The sequence below is a fragment of the Ambystoma mexicanum genome, chromosome 1q, assembly GCF_040938575.1.
Source record: "Ambystoma mexicanum isolate Mex_15411 chromosome 1q, UKY_AmexF1_1, whole genome shotgun sequence".
Taxonomy (NCBI): Eukaryota; Metazoa; Chordata; class Amphibia; order Caudata; family Ambystomatidae; genus Ambystoma; species Ambystoma mexicanum.
The window spans coordinates 1,004,471,561-1,004,489,089 of record NC_090922.1 but is presented as its reverse complement, the minus strand read 5'-3'; the positions used below and the strand labels follow the sequence as shown (position 1 = coordinate 1,004,489,089).

At 42.5% G+C, this 17,529-nt stretch overlaps 1 protein-coding gene across 1 annotated transcript in view; it reads right to left on the bottom strand.

Moving 5' to 3' along the window:
* PIGK (phosphatidylinositol glycan anchor biosynthesis class K) overlaps nucleotides 1-17,529 on the bottom strand; it is a 577,610-nt gene that overhangs the window by 144,776 nt on the left and 415,305 nt on the right. The window contains exon 10 of the mRNA XM_069641674.1: nucleotides 6,506-6,581. Coding sequence (XP_069497775.1) covers nucleotides 6,506-6,581 — 76 coding nt within the window. The remainder of the gene's footprint in view (nucleotides 1-6,505; nucleotides 6,582-17,529) is intronic.

The following is a 17,529-nucleotide window of genomic DNA, read 5'->3' as shown; positions in this document are numbered from 1 at the left end:
CCCAGGCAACCTTTCAACATACAAACATGGTAGCCACCCAACTCACCACAGCCGTTTCATTGCAATTGGTGAAGGACCATTTTATGGCATCTATCAGTGGCTTTTTCGGGGGGACAGGGTGTAGGAAAAAGGGGGAATTTGAGCTTTCATGATGGCTTGGGTGTCTGGGCCATTTATAATATGCAGTAAAAAAATGCAGTGAAATGGCCACCACTGTGAGTTGTTCCTGATCCATAAACATTACCTATGTGATACTGCATCTGTGTGTTTGGGGATGTAAAAAATTAGTATTTTGGGATATTTAAAACATAGTTGGCAATGCAGATTGGCCACAGATACAGAGTGTATCTCATGAGGAAGTTAGATTTGATTTGTATGTACGGTCTCCTCTTTTCCTTGGAGATAGCCCTTGCATACTGGGTGATTCTCGATACCAAACAGGTACTTTTAGCTAGAGCTCAGCACATTTTCTTTCCGATATCCGCATGGGTGCAGCTAGCAAGGACATGTTTTCTTCCAGTGGCATAATGGGAAAAGCCAACACGAATGTTATTATATGGGGTGACTGGAATATATTGGCAAAGCCAGCAAGGTTATGTTTGGGCACAACATGCATGAACCTTTTCTTTTACAGTGACAGAATACTGGCATATATTGTTGCAAAGGCATTATGAAAATGCATTAAGACATGTTCCTGTGCACAGTTGGAGACATGTTATCTACTGAATTTCTTTCATATTTTAGCCCTACAAACCTTTTGAAAACTGTGTGGCTTTTTAAACACTTCTTGTATAAAGTGTGCTATGCATCATATTGACCCATTATTAGAAAACATGTTCTGGTGGGAGAATCTCCCGAAACCTCCCTTGGTTGGTTGGTGCACCCTAATATGCTCAGTGACTCACACACATTTGATGGAGATGCATCTCCAATTAAAAATAAAAAAATCACACCTGGAATTGAAGGAATATATTATTTGCCTTTGGTAATGGTCTATCTGATGGATACTATTTACCTGACAGATTCCTCATCTCTTGAAAGTCAATCCAGGCGCATACAGGTTAAAAAAAGGGGGGCCTCAATGAGGAATCTGTGCAAGATATGACGAATACATCAGTAAGAACATTATGGAAGGGAAGTAACTTGTTTCTTCCATGGATACCTTCCTCAAATTCCTGATCTATTGAAAGACTCCCATAATAATAACCAGTTTATGGAAGGAGGAGTTGGAGGAAATGTGTCATACACCGGAACATTTCGCAGCACAAAGTGTTCCAATAGAGCATCCCAGTAATGCTTAGTGAACGGTGATAAAAGATCGATAAAATTAAAAGGTTTAGCTACCACATGCTTTGTGCATAATCTGGGTTGAGCAGAATCATTGCGGGGAGAAACCCCTAAAACTGTCTCAGCACCAGAGAGTTGAGCAGAACCATGGAAAATGCATAATGAATGTTAAAAGCCCAGTCCACAACCAGAACATCTCACAGCCCCCACACCTCTTTGAAGTGGATATATCCTGCAAGAGATGAGTTCAAATAAATACTGGGGATAAAAAGTGTGTAACCCCCTTTCAGAGAATACCTCGAACACATGCTGGCAATTTCCCACTTCTGGGGCAATGCCACCTGGCATGTGAACGTAAATGCTCACAATGTCTCCTTCCCATCCAGGTGAGAAAACCTGAAGAACAGTATGATCCAGAGCTCAAAACCGTACCAATATGGCTTCCTTGCAGACGGGGAGTGAGGCAAATCTGCCCTCTTGTTGGGGTAGTGCATGACCACGGTACTGGATGAACTGATACATTCAAGAAGGGCGGCCCAGGACCGTTGGACAAGTTGTAGTTCCAAGATGTTTCTATGAGTAAACCAATCTTCCAGTGACTGTTGGCCAATCACTGAAAGATCTTGTAGGCAAGCATCCCGCTTGTTCACAGAGGCACCCTTTACAAGTGTGACCTATCGCCAGTGCTGTTCCAAAGGTGCACCAAATAAGTGCAGTGATGAAGTCCAGAGGCACTTGAATCAAAACCTTCTGGGGGTGGCGATTGGGCACCAAAAACCAGGCACAACGACTTGCAGCCTTTGAAGGCAGCTCCTTCTGAGGCACTTGTGGAACCAGTTAGGTACAAAATGCCATTAACCTGAAAAGCCACAGCAAAGAAGCCTGAGTCGTGGCTGGGAACAGAGACCCGTTTGTCCAAAATGCTATCGAGAGTAGAAAGACTAGACCAGATGGGTATAAAGGATGTCTCTGACAGAAAGGAGCCACTGGGAAGGAAACATTAGAGACCGTTTTAGGTTTAGGGTGAAACCCAGACTGTTGAGTAGGTAGATGATCATGACAAGATGTTCTGAGACTGCAGACCAAGCCTTCATCACCCAACTGTCTAATTGCAGGAAGACATGGATACACTTGCTCCAAAGATGTAAACATCTGCATCATACAAGTACAACTGAAGTGCAACAAGGTGAACTGAAAATAATGCCCCCTTATGATAACCCAGAGGTACAATCGGTGGTTCCAGTGGAATGGGACCTCTAAATAGGCACTGTGGATATCCAGAAAATCGAACCCATTCTGTCGCTCCAATGCATGAAGGATGTGCACCAAGATGATTATGCATTAAGTCTCTGCACAAAATGATTTGAGGAGTCGTCGGTTTACGATTGGTGTTAGCCTGCTACCCTTTGTGTGGACCAGAAAATACGGAGAGAACTACCTTTCCCCATTTTAATGGGGGCACAAGCACGGTATTCCCTTTGGCTAACAGCTGTGCTATCAGCCAGGATCTCCTGTAAAATATGTTTAACACTTTTTATTGGAAGCTGGTACTACTGTACATTCCTTTTCAAACTCAAAAATCCCAGATCAGTTGGATTTTGATTTAGGTTGGGTAACCAATCCAGGAATTCTAGTGTTTCCAAAGTCTCGTAGATACAGATAAGGTTATATTTTGCTGTATCCATACCAGACTGCTTGCTAAATGCAATAAAATGCAGAAGAAGCTCACACCTTTACTCTTTTTTGCTTATATCGTTTGGACTGTGAGGACATTATTTGACTAAAAAAAAACTGAAGCATGTAGGATTTGTGAAGAGAAGCTTGGGCTTAAAATCTAGAATTTGATTCTTGCAGAAAAGTGTGGACTTTATCTTTCAACATTCGAGTGATAAAAATGTCCACTCCAAAGGTTACCTTTTATATTGGTCTCCTAAAATATATCAATTTACATATGAAGTTCTTGTAGTCAGACAAACTAAAATTCAATCTTTAACAAATATTTTCAGGAAAACTGGCAATGTTTTATTTTCATAAACTTCACTGAAATTCTCAAGTTGTCTATGGAAACAAGGAAACCGCATCAAAATGCTGCTGAAGCTGTACCTGTCATTTACATTTTTGGTTAAAGGGGCTTTTCAAATAATAGAATGTGAACCGAAAAATACAATTTTACAATTCACTTTCAACCATCATAAAACAAAACAAACTTGGCAAGGTAAGAAAAGAAGGCTGATATAAAATGGCTTACAGTACACAAGGCCTCCAGTCTTAGGCTTTCATTTAACAAATTAACAAATTAAGTATTGTTGTAGGTTCAGTAGGTGGACGTCTTTGCTTTTGGTGGAAACTCATTAGAGAACAATATTATCAGGACTTGTTTTGAGATGTTAAAAGCTTTTACAAATATTCGATTTATTAAATAATAAGACATTGTTGGTGATCCTGGGTTATCCAGGCTTTTCAGTACAGTGACAAGTATCTAACTTGGAGCAAAAATACAAGCCTTGTCAATGAAATTACATAGCCATAGTTCTATGCTCTAAGTTGGAGGTAAACTTCCAGAGTTAGCAACTACGTTGTGGTATGATGCAGGAGTTGTTAACTGAAATGCTGTATTCTGCTCTCACAATGCAGGAAGGAGGGTTTTTTAATTACAGTTTCTTAGCGCACCCCAATATTGATAGTGTTTGGTAAACATGCCCTCATGCTCCAACTACAAGGATGTCAACTACACAGGTCTTGGGATGATAAAGCAGAAGGGATGTGACCTAGCAGTTCGGGCTGGACTGCCTCTTTTGGGGAGAAGCAAGCCCGATTTATAAATGATTTTTCACCTTCTGTAATGGCAGGTTGAAGAACGATTCATCAGGTTAATTTGCAAGTTCTTTTCAGCAATATGGCCCTTGATTTTCCAGGCTTTTCCCAACATTGGATTCCTGGGAGATGTCCTGAGTTATCCATGCTTTCCAATGCAATTTGTTATCTCAGAAATCCTTACATTTCCTAGAACTATTTCATAACCTACCTTTTCACAGAAAATCCAAGTCTCAGTAACAATGTGGCTTTTCTGAGATTTTCCTCTCTGGTTCCCTGGAATACCTTGGAAATGCAAGCGTGTCCATGATTTTCGTAGCAAGGCTTTTTTGAAAAATCAACACTTCTGTTGTTAACGATCCTGCTGCTTGAATTTACCATGGTGACTGGAAAAAGGGCCGGAGCTAAAGGCAGGACCATTGTATGTAAGTAGGTATGGGATTTATGCAGGGGAAACCTAGTTGGAAGAAAGAGCAATGTATTTTTCCCTCTTGCAGTTCTTGGTTTCCATTCTGGCAATGTTGTTGCTTCTGGTAGTGAGTTGACCTCCAGCAATGGTGAGTTTCTCTGATGGGAAGAGCAGTGCCTTGGTTGTGTTTGTTTTGTAGGTGATGCAGGATGTGTTGAACAGAATACTTGCTTGATGTGGTAGCGAGAGCAGCTTCTCAGGGATGGAGGAAATGAGGAAAAGGAAGACTGGGTGGAATGACACACCAGACAGAAGAAATGTGTTGTTGCACTGGAAGCCTTCACCTTCTCCAATGTGTCATCTGGTTTGGAATCGAATTTTGCCTACATGTCAGGTGTAGGCATCCTTATTCATGATTATCTGTTAATATGATATATGGCATTTAAAACGTGCCTGTTTCTAGGCACCTGTACATAAGTGTTTCTTTATCAATGCTTCTCATGTTCTCACTAACCTACCAACACAGAACAGTATACAGGCTGGTCCAAATGTGTTAAGTGAAATCCTTAGCAAATATCTTCCCTGGCAATGATCAGTCAGAAAACTGGTGGAAACTAGTGGAACCAATGTTGTAAACAGAGAAGACATTAGCTATTTGTACTCTCTTAGTGCAAGAGGGTTCTGGTGCAAATCGTATATCTTACAAAAAATGTGTATTATTTTATTAACAACTGGCGCTCACTGCCTGCTGTTTTAAGGTCAGTCAAATCCTTGCGGAGGGGAGCCTGTATCTCCTGCATAAAGTGGGTCAATGCCTCCTCAGCTTGACCCTGCAATGTATGGGAGTAACCAGCCAGAGTACACAAAGAGGATACTCTGAAGCCAAAGGTGTCCATCTATCTAGCGGTAGCAATGGAATGCAAACGAGTGGACACAGTCCTAGAAGCCTGAATCACCTTGTAATCTGGGGTCAGATGCATGGAGAGAAGTTTGGAGTTATCATGAGCTGGCCCCTGCTTCCCTCTGACTTTTTAGAACCTCCTAGTGGAAAAGGTTGGGTCAAAGAGGAGGCACTAAAGAGGAGGAAGGCCTCCACAAGTGCACCCTGCTACAGAAAGTCAGTCGGGGCATGGCCCTGACTTTCCACCACAGGAGCAACAGGCTACCCATGGTCTTGGCCACCACACTGTGACAATTGTCATAATAAGCTATGAAAAACTTTGCAGAGTTATCCAGACCACTGGAATCATTGGGATTTCCTGCCAGGTCCTCCAAAGCAGGTTCCTGAAAAAGGTTTCAGCTTCAGGGGATATCACCAGAAGCCAGAGAACCCAAACCTTACAAACTAAAAGGAATAACGTCATGGCAAGGGTCTGTTTGTTGGTATCCTGAACAAAACTGGAAACCCCTGGTTGAGGTAATAGTAGGTGTTCTTATTACCCAATGTAAAAGGTACTCAATTAATCAATCTCCAAAGAACGATGTATTGAGTTGGACCGGGCAGGTTTCGAAACTCACTACTGGTTGAGGCTTCTTACAGAACTCTGAGTCGGGTGCATAATGCACAGAGCTATGTACATGAACTTCAGTACAAAATGATTTCATTTGAGTTTAACTTTCCATTTTCGAAGAGCATGAACATTAAAACAAGCTGGAAGATGGGATACAGAAGAATTCATATTGTAGAATTCTGTTCACTAGATGGGCTAAAAATCTTTACAATGTCGCACGTACATAAGTAAAATTTATATTATACCGAATACAGGAACACAGTATGTTGATTTGTATTCTATTCAGGCATGAATAAAAACAAGAATTAAAAAAAAAAACACACAGTTTTGGAGACGGTGTAAGGCAACAAACAACGTGGTCCACATCAATATGTAATATACTATACACGGTATCAAGAGAGGGGGTTCCCCATAAGCACAAGATAAGAGAAAGTGTCTGCAAATCAGGAGACGGTGACCTTTCTTTCAAAGTAAAATGACATACCTGGTGTATAATCTCAGCTACTGGAAGTTGTTCTGCGTACATCAGTGACTCATCTGCAACTTTTTCAATAACTGACCTGAAAACCAAAAACAGTGGCATTAGCGTACAACAATTTATGTTTACAATTTAACACAAGCCATATCACTCTCATATTAATCAGCAGTTTTTTTATTTTTTTTTATGGAAACATCCGATTTGGAAATTCTTTCATTGATCAGTATTGTTTCAAAGGGTCAGAAATTGTTTTAACCCTCTCTTAGGATGCATTGCATAAGGCAGACATATCCACCAACAAAGGATGGGTGAGGGTGTGTCACCTGCATTTACACCAATACGTGACATAGAAAGTCTAATCCTCTAAAACCGCATGGGGAGACCACTAAAGGGGAGTCTAGAAAAGAGCAGTTATTTCAGAATGATACTGAAAAATCGTCGAAGGTGTGCTTTCTCTCTTTCTGGGCATTTGTAATGTGCCATCCTCCTCATTTTGACTGTTGATTTGCTTGGTTTCCATCATAGGGATACATGCTGTAAGTGGGAAGGAGGCATATCTTTCCCTTGGTGTGACAGAGACAAGGCATTGGTGATTATTGTAAGTAAGACAAACACGAATGATCACAGTTCAAGGGTGTTTATTAAACTGTAAAAGGGGTGAGATACATGCCTAATCCAAACCCAAATCTAAGATGGGCGCAAGCTACAACCATCAAATAATAATATTAATACAGTGCTACTGGTGTCTAGTCAAATAAAAGGGCCTATATGAAGAAAAACGTATTGCCAATCCTTACATCTATAATACAAAAGAGTGTGAGATCATGTTCACAAGAAAAAGAAAGAAGTGTTCACAAAATAATAGGCGAGGATCTTATGGCCGGGGTCTCCCTTTCCCACATTTTCAGCAAAGGCAGACTCTCGAGCACGGCAAACTCCTAGGCCTCTCTGGCACAAGCTTACAATTCCTTTTCCTTGGTATCAAAGTCTCTTTTCATGCAAAGTCTCTCGCTTCAGAAGGCCCGATACGTCAAATCAACAAAAACAAAAGTTCCTTCAAATAATCTTTACGTAGGGTGAATACCAGTCAACCTGGGATCCCCTCAGCAGGAATCCGTTCCTTCTCTCTGTCGTCAGCCTCCCTAAATTGGGCTTAACCAAATCACTTGCCAATTCAAACAGATTTCCAAAGGGCGATCTCGTCTCGCTGGGTCAATGTTAGCCAACGGCAAGCGCAGGCTTCACACCATCACAGTTTGCACAGCGTTCCTCTCAACCGGGCGCAAACGCCAATTCCAATTTGACATAGCTTCTGCAGTGTGCCAAGGACTTTCGAGTGTGCAAAGGATTTGATTCGACCCCTGTATGACCATCTTAATACCTTATACCGGCCTTCTCTATGGCCTCTTGGTACCTGTAGTTTCTTTACAATGTTCAACACAGTATCTTCGCTCTGGAGAGGAGTACTGTTTAGAGACCTTTGACTGAGCACCCACGTGGCGCTGGACCACTATCTCTGGTACCAAATTTGTTCTCAAAGACCTTGTGTCTAATACCCTTGTTTATGTTGCCAATGCAACCTTAAGCCTAACACAGTCCAGTCGACTATCAGCTTCCTCCGACTCACCGGCTGTGCTGAACTCATTGGCGGTTCCTTTGCTGCTGGAGTCAAGGATGGCACCTCAGTGGCTGCCACGTCTCCCCGCACTGGCCATCAGTGCGGGAGGGTGCCACGTACCGCTGACATCCATCCCACCACCTGTCAGCTGTGATTCCCGGTCTTATTTTTCTCTCATCAGACGCTTTACAGGTCTGGGTTGAAAAGGGCAAGGTCTCCCCTCCTTGACGTCCTCTCTAGCCGCTTTTCTCTTCTGTTTGAACTGCCGTCCTGGAACTGGAATGGCTGCTTACTCGTGCGTTTGGCCTTGCTCAGAGTGTGCTCTTGTGTTCCACCTTTTATCCCTATGGGGAAGGGAAAGGGTAGTCAAGTGTGTGTAGTTGTCGGTAATTGCCTGACTCTGCCTGACCCTTGTGTTGAAACAGGGAATAAGTGCGGTGTCGTTCACGCTGTGGGAAAGTGTTTGTGTTGGAAAAGCGGGGGCTACAGCTTCTATGTATCCTACTAGGTAGGATGGGGAACATCTGTCACAAGGAAGGGGATACCGCGTCTCAACTTTCGGTGTACCACTTTCACTCCCCAAAGACCCCTCACCCAGGTGATCCTCCCACATTGGTCCACCGCCAGGAAATGGATCCAATAGCGATGGCCGTGTCCTGGCCACCTGGATGACAGATCCCCGGGGACCAGCCTGTGAAACACCTTGAGGTTTATTACATTATGTATACCTGGATCACTTAAGATGAGCAGTGAGTATGCAAAGCTATTGTCTTGAAATTCCTATACTCCAAATTGGATGAACACATTTGATTTCTGAGTGGAGTGCAAACCCAATTGTAGGTGCCTCTGTGTAGGGCACTCGAAATTGAAGGAAAGAGAGGACCTTTGCAATCTTGCCAGCGGTGTGGGCTGCACACTCTAATTACCACTAAATGGTTACTGAAATGTGTAGTTTTCAAGAATAGTCATATCATTTATCAGAAGTAAGTTTCACTCTTGTTTTATTCAATAGTCATGTGATTATGCCTGATAATCACTTAAAAGCAGACATACATTGGGCCTATGCATTTCGGACTAATAATGTCCTTCATCAGGGCCTGTATTTATCTTAGTCTGTAGGAAATTATCTATACACCAATACATTCAATCATAACGGTATAGTGCAAAATTCAAAGAACAGCTGTATAAATGCGAGTACATTTCACATACCATTCCAGGAGAATTGAAGTCAAACAAAAATGTGGAAAAACAGAGAAGGCAGAGTCAATCTAAGGCAAGTTGTTAGTGTATAATTGAATTACATAATGTTGGTAGGTTAGCGAACCTGTGCTTTCGGTGTGAAAAGATCTGTGATGGATGAAAACATCCTTAAAGAATGACTTTCTTTTCTAACATCTGCTTAATAGACATATTCTTGGCTGGCACTTGAACTGTTTGGCAGCCGTGCTTCCGTAAGGTAAAACTGACAATTTTACGAGGTATCACTTGTGCGGTTCCTAAAAACATATATAAATTATAATCTGGATCAATTCAAGGGCCTTGGGTTTGTAATTGTATGCGTAAGTAGTGTAACGTAAAGTTGCGGCGATGCGCGATGATGTATAATGTTTCTATAGATAATCGATACATATACGCGACGATGAGAGCCAATGATGTACAATGTTTCGAATAACAGTTGAAGATGACTTGCACTAAGGGAGGGCATACGTGCTCCACCTGACTGTAGAGACCCAATCACAATCCAATCCCTGATATTCCCCTTGAAACACCCAAAATCTGACTTAGGTTTTCTTAGTTTGCCACGTAGTATGATATCACGTATTACGAATGTTTGTTGTCTAAGAATGCTTTTTTATAAATGCATTGAGACTATGCTGTGTGACATCAATGGAAACTCCCCGTTTTAGATAATTGAGAATACAACAGAGATATTTTGCCAAATTCCCGAGTTGGTCTTCTTATTTGGGTAATAGTTATTCTCCATCCCATCCATCATACGATGTATTGACTCGATTAAAAGGACCATAAGGGTTCAGCTTCAAAGCTCAATCACTCATCTGTTGTTCAATTTTACTTGCGTTGATTATCACATACGCTTCATACAATGTTAGCTTCAGAGTTCACTATAAAATGTTGCTGCTTGCAACCTTGGGTTCAACACAGACCGATTTGGAATCAGGCTCCCCAACTCACCTGTGCTGGCTTCACTGGTGCTGCTTTGTTGTAGGAGCCAAGGACAGTAGCACGGCAGCAAGCGATTCTCCCCGCCTTGACTATTGACCCAGGAGAGCCCTGGGTACATCCGACAAACAATGCATGATTCATCAGCCTTGTTTCCTGGTCTTGCGTTTTCTATTCTCGAAGGTAACGGTTCCTCATCGAAAAAGTCAAGGGCACTTCCCTCCTTCCAATTCCCTTCGGTTTTGCCATCTTTCACCTTGTATTAAACAGACATCTTGGAACTGTGGTTTCCTCGTGTGCTTTGCCTCGTTCAGAGCGTGCTATCGTGCTCTGCCTTTTCGTTCAGAGCGTGCTCTCGTGCTCTGCCTTTTATACATGTGGGGAAGATTAATGAAGTCAGGTGTGTGTAATGGTCAGTAATTGCCTGACCCTGCATTACCATTATATTGGGACATGTCAGGTATACGGCTAGGGTGTTCTGTTTTCTCTCATAGCAAGCTGTTTGTGACAAAGTGTTTGTGTTGTAAAAGAGAGCAGGGTGGGGGGGGGGTACAGTTCCTAAGTATCCCACCTGGTAAAATGGGGTAAAGGTGTTACAGGGAAGGGGCTAGCATGTCTTGCAATCCGGTGTCCCACTCCCACAAGACCCCTCATCCAGGTGATCCTCCTGCACTGGTCCACCCCAACGAACTGGATCCAAAAGCGATGGCCGTGTCCTGGCGACCTGCATGACAGAACATCAGGGACTAGCTGGTGAGACACCTTCAGGTTTCTCACACAGCGCCAGAAGTAGGATCATTGACAGATGATGAGATGTAACTGGTATTATTAACACAAAGAAAATGCCTATCGGTCCTTATTTCTAAAGGGGTTGTCCCTAAAAGGAAAATTATGCTCCTGTGCAAGTCGTCAAGAAGTCTGAAATTAAAGTTAATGTCCTCAGTCCTTAACTCCTAAACTAACCCTAGCACGGAGTGCAACATGTAGCAAAGGAAAAGGGTTTCTCCTGGGAGGAGGACTCCCTCATCCTAATGAGCAAAAAGGGTCAAAAACCAACTTGAGTTCAAGAGATCACGATTCACTCATGAGCTGGAAAGTTCTTGAATTTTTCTTCGTTCTCTTTCGCTTGTGATGAGATTTTCAGGGGCATGGCTGGGTTGTTCCCTTTATGAAGGTTGTTCATCTCTGTTCCATGATGTTTGGACAGAGAAAGAGAGGATACGTGACTTCAGCCCTCAGTTCTCCTGGGCTGCTTTCAGCTACCAGGGGCTGGATAACATAGCTCCCTTGTTACCAGCTGTCAGTGGATGAAAGTTTTGGCATGGATAGCAGCAGACAATAAAAGAGAAATAAATAAAAAAGGACGCTGCAGCGCTAGTTCGACCCACCACAGTGAAAGGGAAAGGAAACAGACGTGCAGGGAGAGAGGAAAGTCAGCAGCATATCTTAAAGGTCAGTATCGGTCGGTATGTCATTGGGTCACTTCTGTCCCCCTTCTTAAATATCGGAATTACCACTGATTGCTTCCAGGAAGGGTGTGAAGGTCCCTGTGACTTATTAATGGTAATTGTCAACCTTGTTCCATTGTATAGTCACTGTGATGGCATAAGATTGCGTAGTAGCATAATTACAGCATTTTACTCTTTAAAGACTAAAATGTTTAGCGAGTAAATACTGTTCATTGTTACTGGAACCGCCGTGCCGTGTGTGAAGAGAAGTCGGGGGGGGGGGGGGGGGAGAAGTGACTTGAAATTATTCCAAATGTTTGCAATTGTGGAAGGTGAAGGTGACAGTGGAGAACCGTGCTTGTTCTGTTTGTTAAAATGATAGCTGTTGTTGAAGCGGAAGGGTACACAGAGGTGCACTTGCCATTGGCATTTGGACTACAGAGAACAACCCAACAGTGATAAATTGAATCAGCAGAGTACAGAAACATACCTAAGATGCCCCTCCATCCTTGGAAACACCCATTTTAATATTGGTTTTAAATTTTTTTGAAGCATATTTTTAATTCACTAGGTGGTTGTCTGTTAAGTAATATTTGTATATTTGTGCGACAATAGATTTAGTCTTTTTTAACCAGAGTTTGATTATTAACATGTAATGTAGAGCTTGTGGAAATAACTGCCGAGCCAGAACAAAAGGAGATGAGAAGGCAGGCACTTGGATATAATAAGAAAAAAATCGCAGACTGCTGAATTGTGCACTTTGCACTTTAAAAACAACCAATGCACCGTAGCGCAATTTGCCTGCACTGTGCACTTTATTGTGACTTTTGCACTTTATCGTGTTTTTGCATCATGCACTTTAAGGAACTGGGAAAAGCATATAAATTGATTGCAATTTTATGCTTTACGTATTATGCTAATGTCCGATTTTTCTTAATGGGTCTGTTATTCGAGTTTAACTAGATGTCCAAATGCATGCTAAATGCGGAAAAAGATATGGTCTGCTACGAGGGGCTTCATTGACACGCACCTTACCTGTGGTAGTCCATGGCGAGCAAATAGGGTAATTAATACACACAGTAATTCCGCATCAGATCCCTATCAAGGATAACCCATAGAGACTCTATAGATAAATTAGGTGGTAGCGTCATGCATTAGCATTCATGCTACAATTGCGGTCTGCAACAGTCAAAGATGTCCGCCATGGTTCTGCGTTAAGGAGGTTGTGGTTTCCAATGGAGTCCCTCTTCTATTTCGGCTAAAATAGTGGCCGGTTGCTCTACACCATGCTGTTTAAAACTCTGTGGTTTGATGGGGACGCATTGTTGTGATCAAGCGGCGCGGCAAGCCGCAAAACCCGTTAACGTTCCCAGCGCGCACAGACACTTTGGGAGAGCCAAATTTTGATGGCTTTTTAAATTTTGTGCCACTTTGTAAGGCATTAATAAAGATTACTATTATTCTTGAACGTTGGTGTCCGGACTCCGCAAATCTTGTGATGTGAAGAGTGCTACTCAATGGTTTTCCCCCAGTGATCAATAAACATACATTATTGATACTTTCTCCTCCATAAAAACTTAAATCTTAGCTGCTGAATTACTTTCCCATAAAGTCATGCTCATTAAGAGTGTTTCCTACATGCAATTAATAGCCCCTCCGCCCCCAGGTCTCCCTCAGATCTTCCTTTAGTGCTCATTTTGAGCTTTCTTACTAATACAGGATTACCCATCAATATGAATGTCAGTTCTCAAACAAGTCTCTTGCAATAAAATGATATGAACTTAATATTTGCATGACTTTTTACTTAGGATGCTGTTAAAAACTCACATTCCAGAAAAGCATGTTGAGCTTATTAAAAATCGTAGGGCCTTTGCATATTTTTAGATTGTAGGTTTTAGATTGCTGGTTTAGAGATTGCAAATACCGATCCTCATTTTCTCACTTTGAGCTTGTCTTAGCATTTCAGCCATTTGTACCACCATCTACCCCAAAGTGGCCCATGTACATTCAATGGTTAATGTATGCCTCATTCGATCACCCACTTGAGGTTCCCCACAACCTCCCCCCACCCAGGTAGTAACCCCACACCTTGAAACCCTTGAACTGGGGTCTACCAGCCCTTTAAAATGAGGTAGCAATACCCTTGAGATGGATGGTGATGAAGAAGTTACTCAAACATCAATAATCGAAACGACTCAGGTAGTTGGCAAAAGGATTACTGTTTTAATATCAATTATGTAGTACATCGGACATCAACTGACGTCTCAGCGTAAGATCGCTCAATGCATCTTGAAAAAAACATTCTTTTACAGCAAAAAATCATCACGACATCCCATTGGCTACACAAACTATAGGCCCCTAATCATGCGGTCCCCTACTTTTGGTTGGCACTCTAACCTGTGTCAGTACTTTTCAACTTACGGTAGCAGCACGCAGACTGGGCTTCCAGGAGCTGGTGAGCTAGTCTTCCTATAGCTTCCCACCAATTGGCATATTCATCCATCATCACCTCAGTGGTCTGCTGTCAATTAGGGCTTTGAACTTGTTGTTGGGAGTGTTCTTTGCTCTGGAGAATTCAGGGAAGTGAAGGCATGCTCTGCCCTCATGCGTAGGTGTGACATGTTCCTCCAACTTCATCCCTCCACATGACTGAAGACCACAAAATTGAGTCTCTCGTGTATTAAAAATACTATTTTCCAATAGATATCTGACCTCTTCCTTGTTTTGTTCATGCCTCCTGAACAGGAGCTTCGTTCTTTCACACAATTTGTATCCAATGTCTGCTCATCCCCAGCCTGATAAGACCTTGGCTTCTTGGCTCATCCAGTCTCGCCTTTCTGAGATTCACTTTGTAATTCACTTGTTTTCTAACTGTGACAACTGGAAAATAGGCCTTCCTTCTTTAGCCTAGTTCTGCTATCACACGCAGTAGAAACATAATTCTTTACTCGCTTATATGTATATACATATTTATTGGCAATCTATTCACTACTTAGGTAGCCTCAAGAATACTTCATCTGTTTGCATTTCTTTATTTTTATTTTTGGATTTGTAGAGCGCACTACAGCCCACGGGCATCGAGGCGCTGTAAGAAAATGTACGAGAGCTTGCTTAAGGGTTACAGAAAAGCAGCCCAAGGACAAAGGCTTGATAGAATTTGCTTAGTTACAGTAAATTAGAGAACACGTTCAAGGTTGCATTGCAAGATACATTACATAGCATGAGAACAGTAGATGGCAGAATACAAAATGCAAAATACAAGCTTGAAGGGAGAGGCCAATCATACAAAAAGCCTTGTTTTTAAGGCCTTACGGAAGGCTGCATGAGATTCGATCAGTCTGATTTGGGCTGGGAGGGCATTCCAAAAAGTAGCGGCCATGGATGGGAAGCTGGAGCCCCCAGCACGCAGTCTCCATGTGGGAGGAACAGTGATGCGATTGGCATATGCAGACCTGGAAGGTCTAGAAGATGTCTGTTTGATGATCCTTTGAGCTAAGTAGAGGGGTGCTAATCCATGGAGACATTTGTGTGTGAGAGCAAGCGTTTTAAATACAATCCTTTCCTTGACATTTAGCCAGTGTACCTGCCTTCTGACCCAGAGATGTGATCCCTACGTGAGATACCAGTTGCGGCCCTAAGGGCATTGTTCTGGGCTAGTTGGAGTTTAGCCAGATTCTTGTGGGACGTTCCAACAAAGAGGGCATTATAATAATCCAGCCTGGAACCAGTGGGTCCAGGCTGGGCCTCGCAATGGTGATGAAATTCTGTCTGGATAAGAAGGGCCTAACTGCATTGATCAGTTTGGAATGATAAGCTGATGATGAAGCGATGGCATTAACCTGCCTATCCATTCCATGGTAAGGCTCTCTGTAGCATAAGTTTCTTCATCTTGATCCCTAGATGTCACTATCTTCGATACTTTCTTGATGCTTTATAGAATATCTGCATTCTCTAGTCTCTGCATCTCTTCTATTTACGTCAGCTCGGCTCTGTGTAACGTCATCATTCATCTTGGTGATTCATTTGCTCTGCTTCTTCCGGAATTTCACTCAAATGGCCATTGTACGGTCTCGTATGCAGAAATGGTTTTCTCAATGGGAACCTTGCCTCAAGAATTCTCCTCGGTATCAGTACTCTCACTGGTACTGCATGTGTCTCACACTCTGGTTCCCAACATATAGGCAAGATGAGCGAGGTGATTGAGGTGGGAGCACTTCTCTCCTTCTCTACACCCTCCTCGCAGTTATCCTCATTATATTCTTTGCAAATGAATAAATCACATCCTAGTTTCAGAAAGGATTCAGTTTCAGCCATCAACATGTTAGCAACATACAATGATTGTACATGAAGCTTAACCTTAGTAACAACATTGCATACCTGAAAGTCAATTAGAGTAATATATGATTATCTAATTACCGTTAGCAATGGTAGCTGAACTATTATCTGCAGGTCTGGTAAAATATCTCTCACCCCCAATACGAGAGGGTCCTCAATCTAGGCATTCCACTCTTTCAACAACTCCTCCTCATAACTTGTTGCTGTTACCCTCTTCTCATGCCTAATCCCAACTTCTTGTGCACAGTCCGCATAGAGGGCTGTCCCAGAACTTCGGGGTTACAGTTGTTGTCACTTCTTATCCTCTTCAACAAGATTTTCATTCTAGGCAAAGTGTTCTTCAGTCACATTAGACTCAGAGTACTAAATAAACAATGCAATCTTTCTGCCATAAAAATGACACCAGTAGAATATCTTGTCCCCTCAGATGAAGTCCCCAACCTCACACAGGATCTGATTAGCCCTTCTTTGAAGATTGATCCTTCAGTACAGACATCCTTGATCAGTCCATACAGCTCTACGGATAATAGGGCGCCAGAGCTGCTCACTAATGATCCTCTACTGACAAGGCCTCAGACACCCACACCCCCATTCTCTCCCACCCTACAAGGCAGGGTCTTACCCGATTCAGCCCAACCGGAGTATTCAGGTCTACCTCAATGGCCTGTGCTCATGGCTAATATCGCTAAAGAACTATTGCTATGTAAGGACCCGTTTAATCTTGTATCCTGGCAAATGCTTTAAATGACTTGGTAGCGGACTCACGGTCGACTAAAGTAAGTACCTCCTCCCAGACACACTGGCCTGCTAGCACCTGCGATTTGTCCCAGGTTCCTCGGGTGAATATCGCCTGTCAAACCTTTTTGCAAAGGAAAACGTCAAATCAAGCCATCCAAACCGACTCCTGTAGCATGGAGCCGCTGGAGTCCACTGGCCAATGCGGGAATGTAAGAATAAGGTAAAGACCTCTAGAGTAGTATTACCACAGGAAACAGAATCATCATATGAGCCGATTGCTGAACATAAAGAAGACAAACAATCGATAGTTATGAACGCTAAACTCAAGAGGACAATATTACGTAATCTACAATTAAAAAAGTCACAAATGCCTACAATTAAGCACATGGCCTCCCATGACTTTGTACTGACCAGAGAGACTTCATTATAACCAACATCCGGAAAACCAATGACAATGAGACTAAAGAAGCCCTGCGCAATAAGGTTCTTACGTGGATGCGCCAGAAAACAGGTCCAGGTGTGACAAGACTTACTGATTTATTGATCATCCGTAGGATGGAGTTGAGCGATTGGTGCTCAAAAATAGACACTGAATGTATATTAGTGGGCTGTGGGGTTAGCTCCTTACCTGCCTTTCTCAGACGATGCAAATATTTGCCCAAAGGGTCATCGAACTGCAATCTGATTCTTTGAGATTATTCTCTACAGTA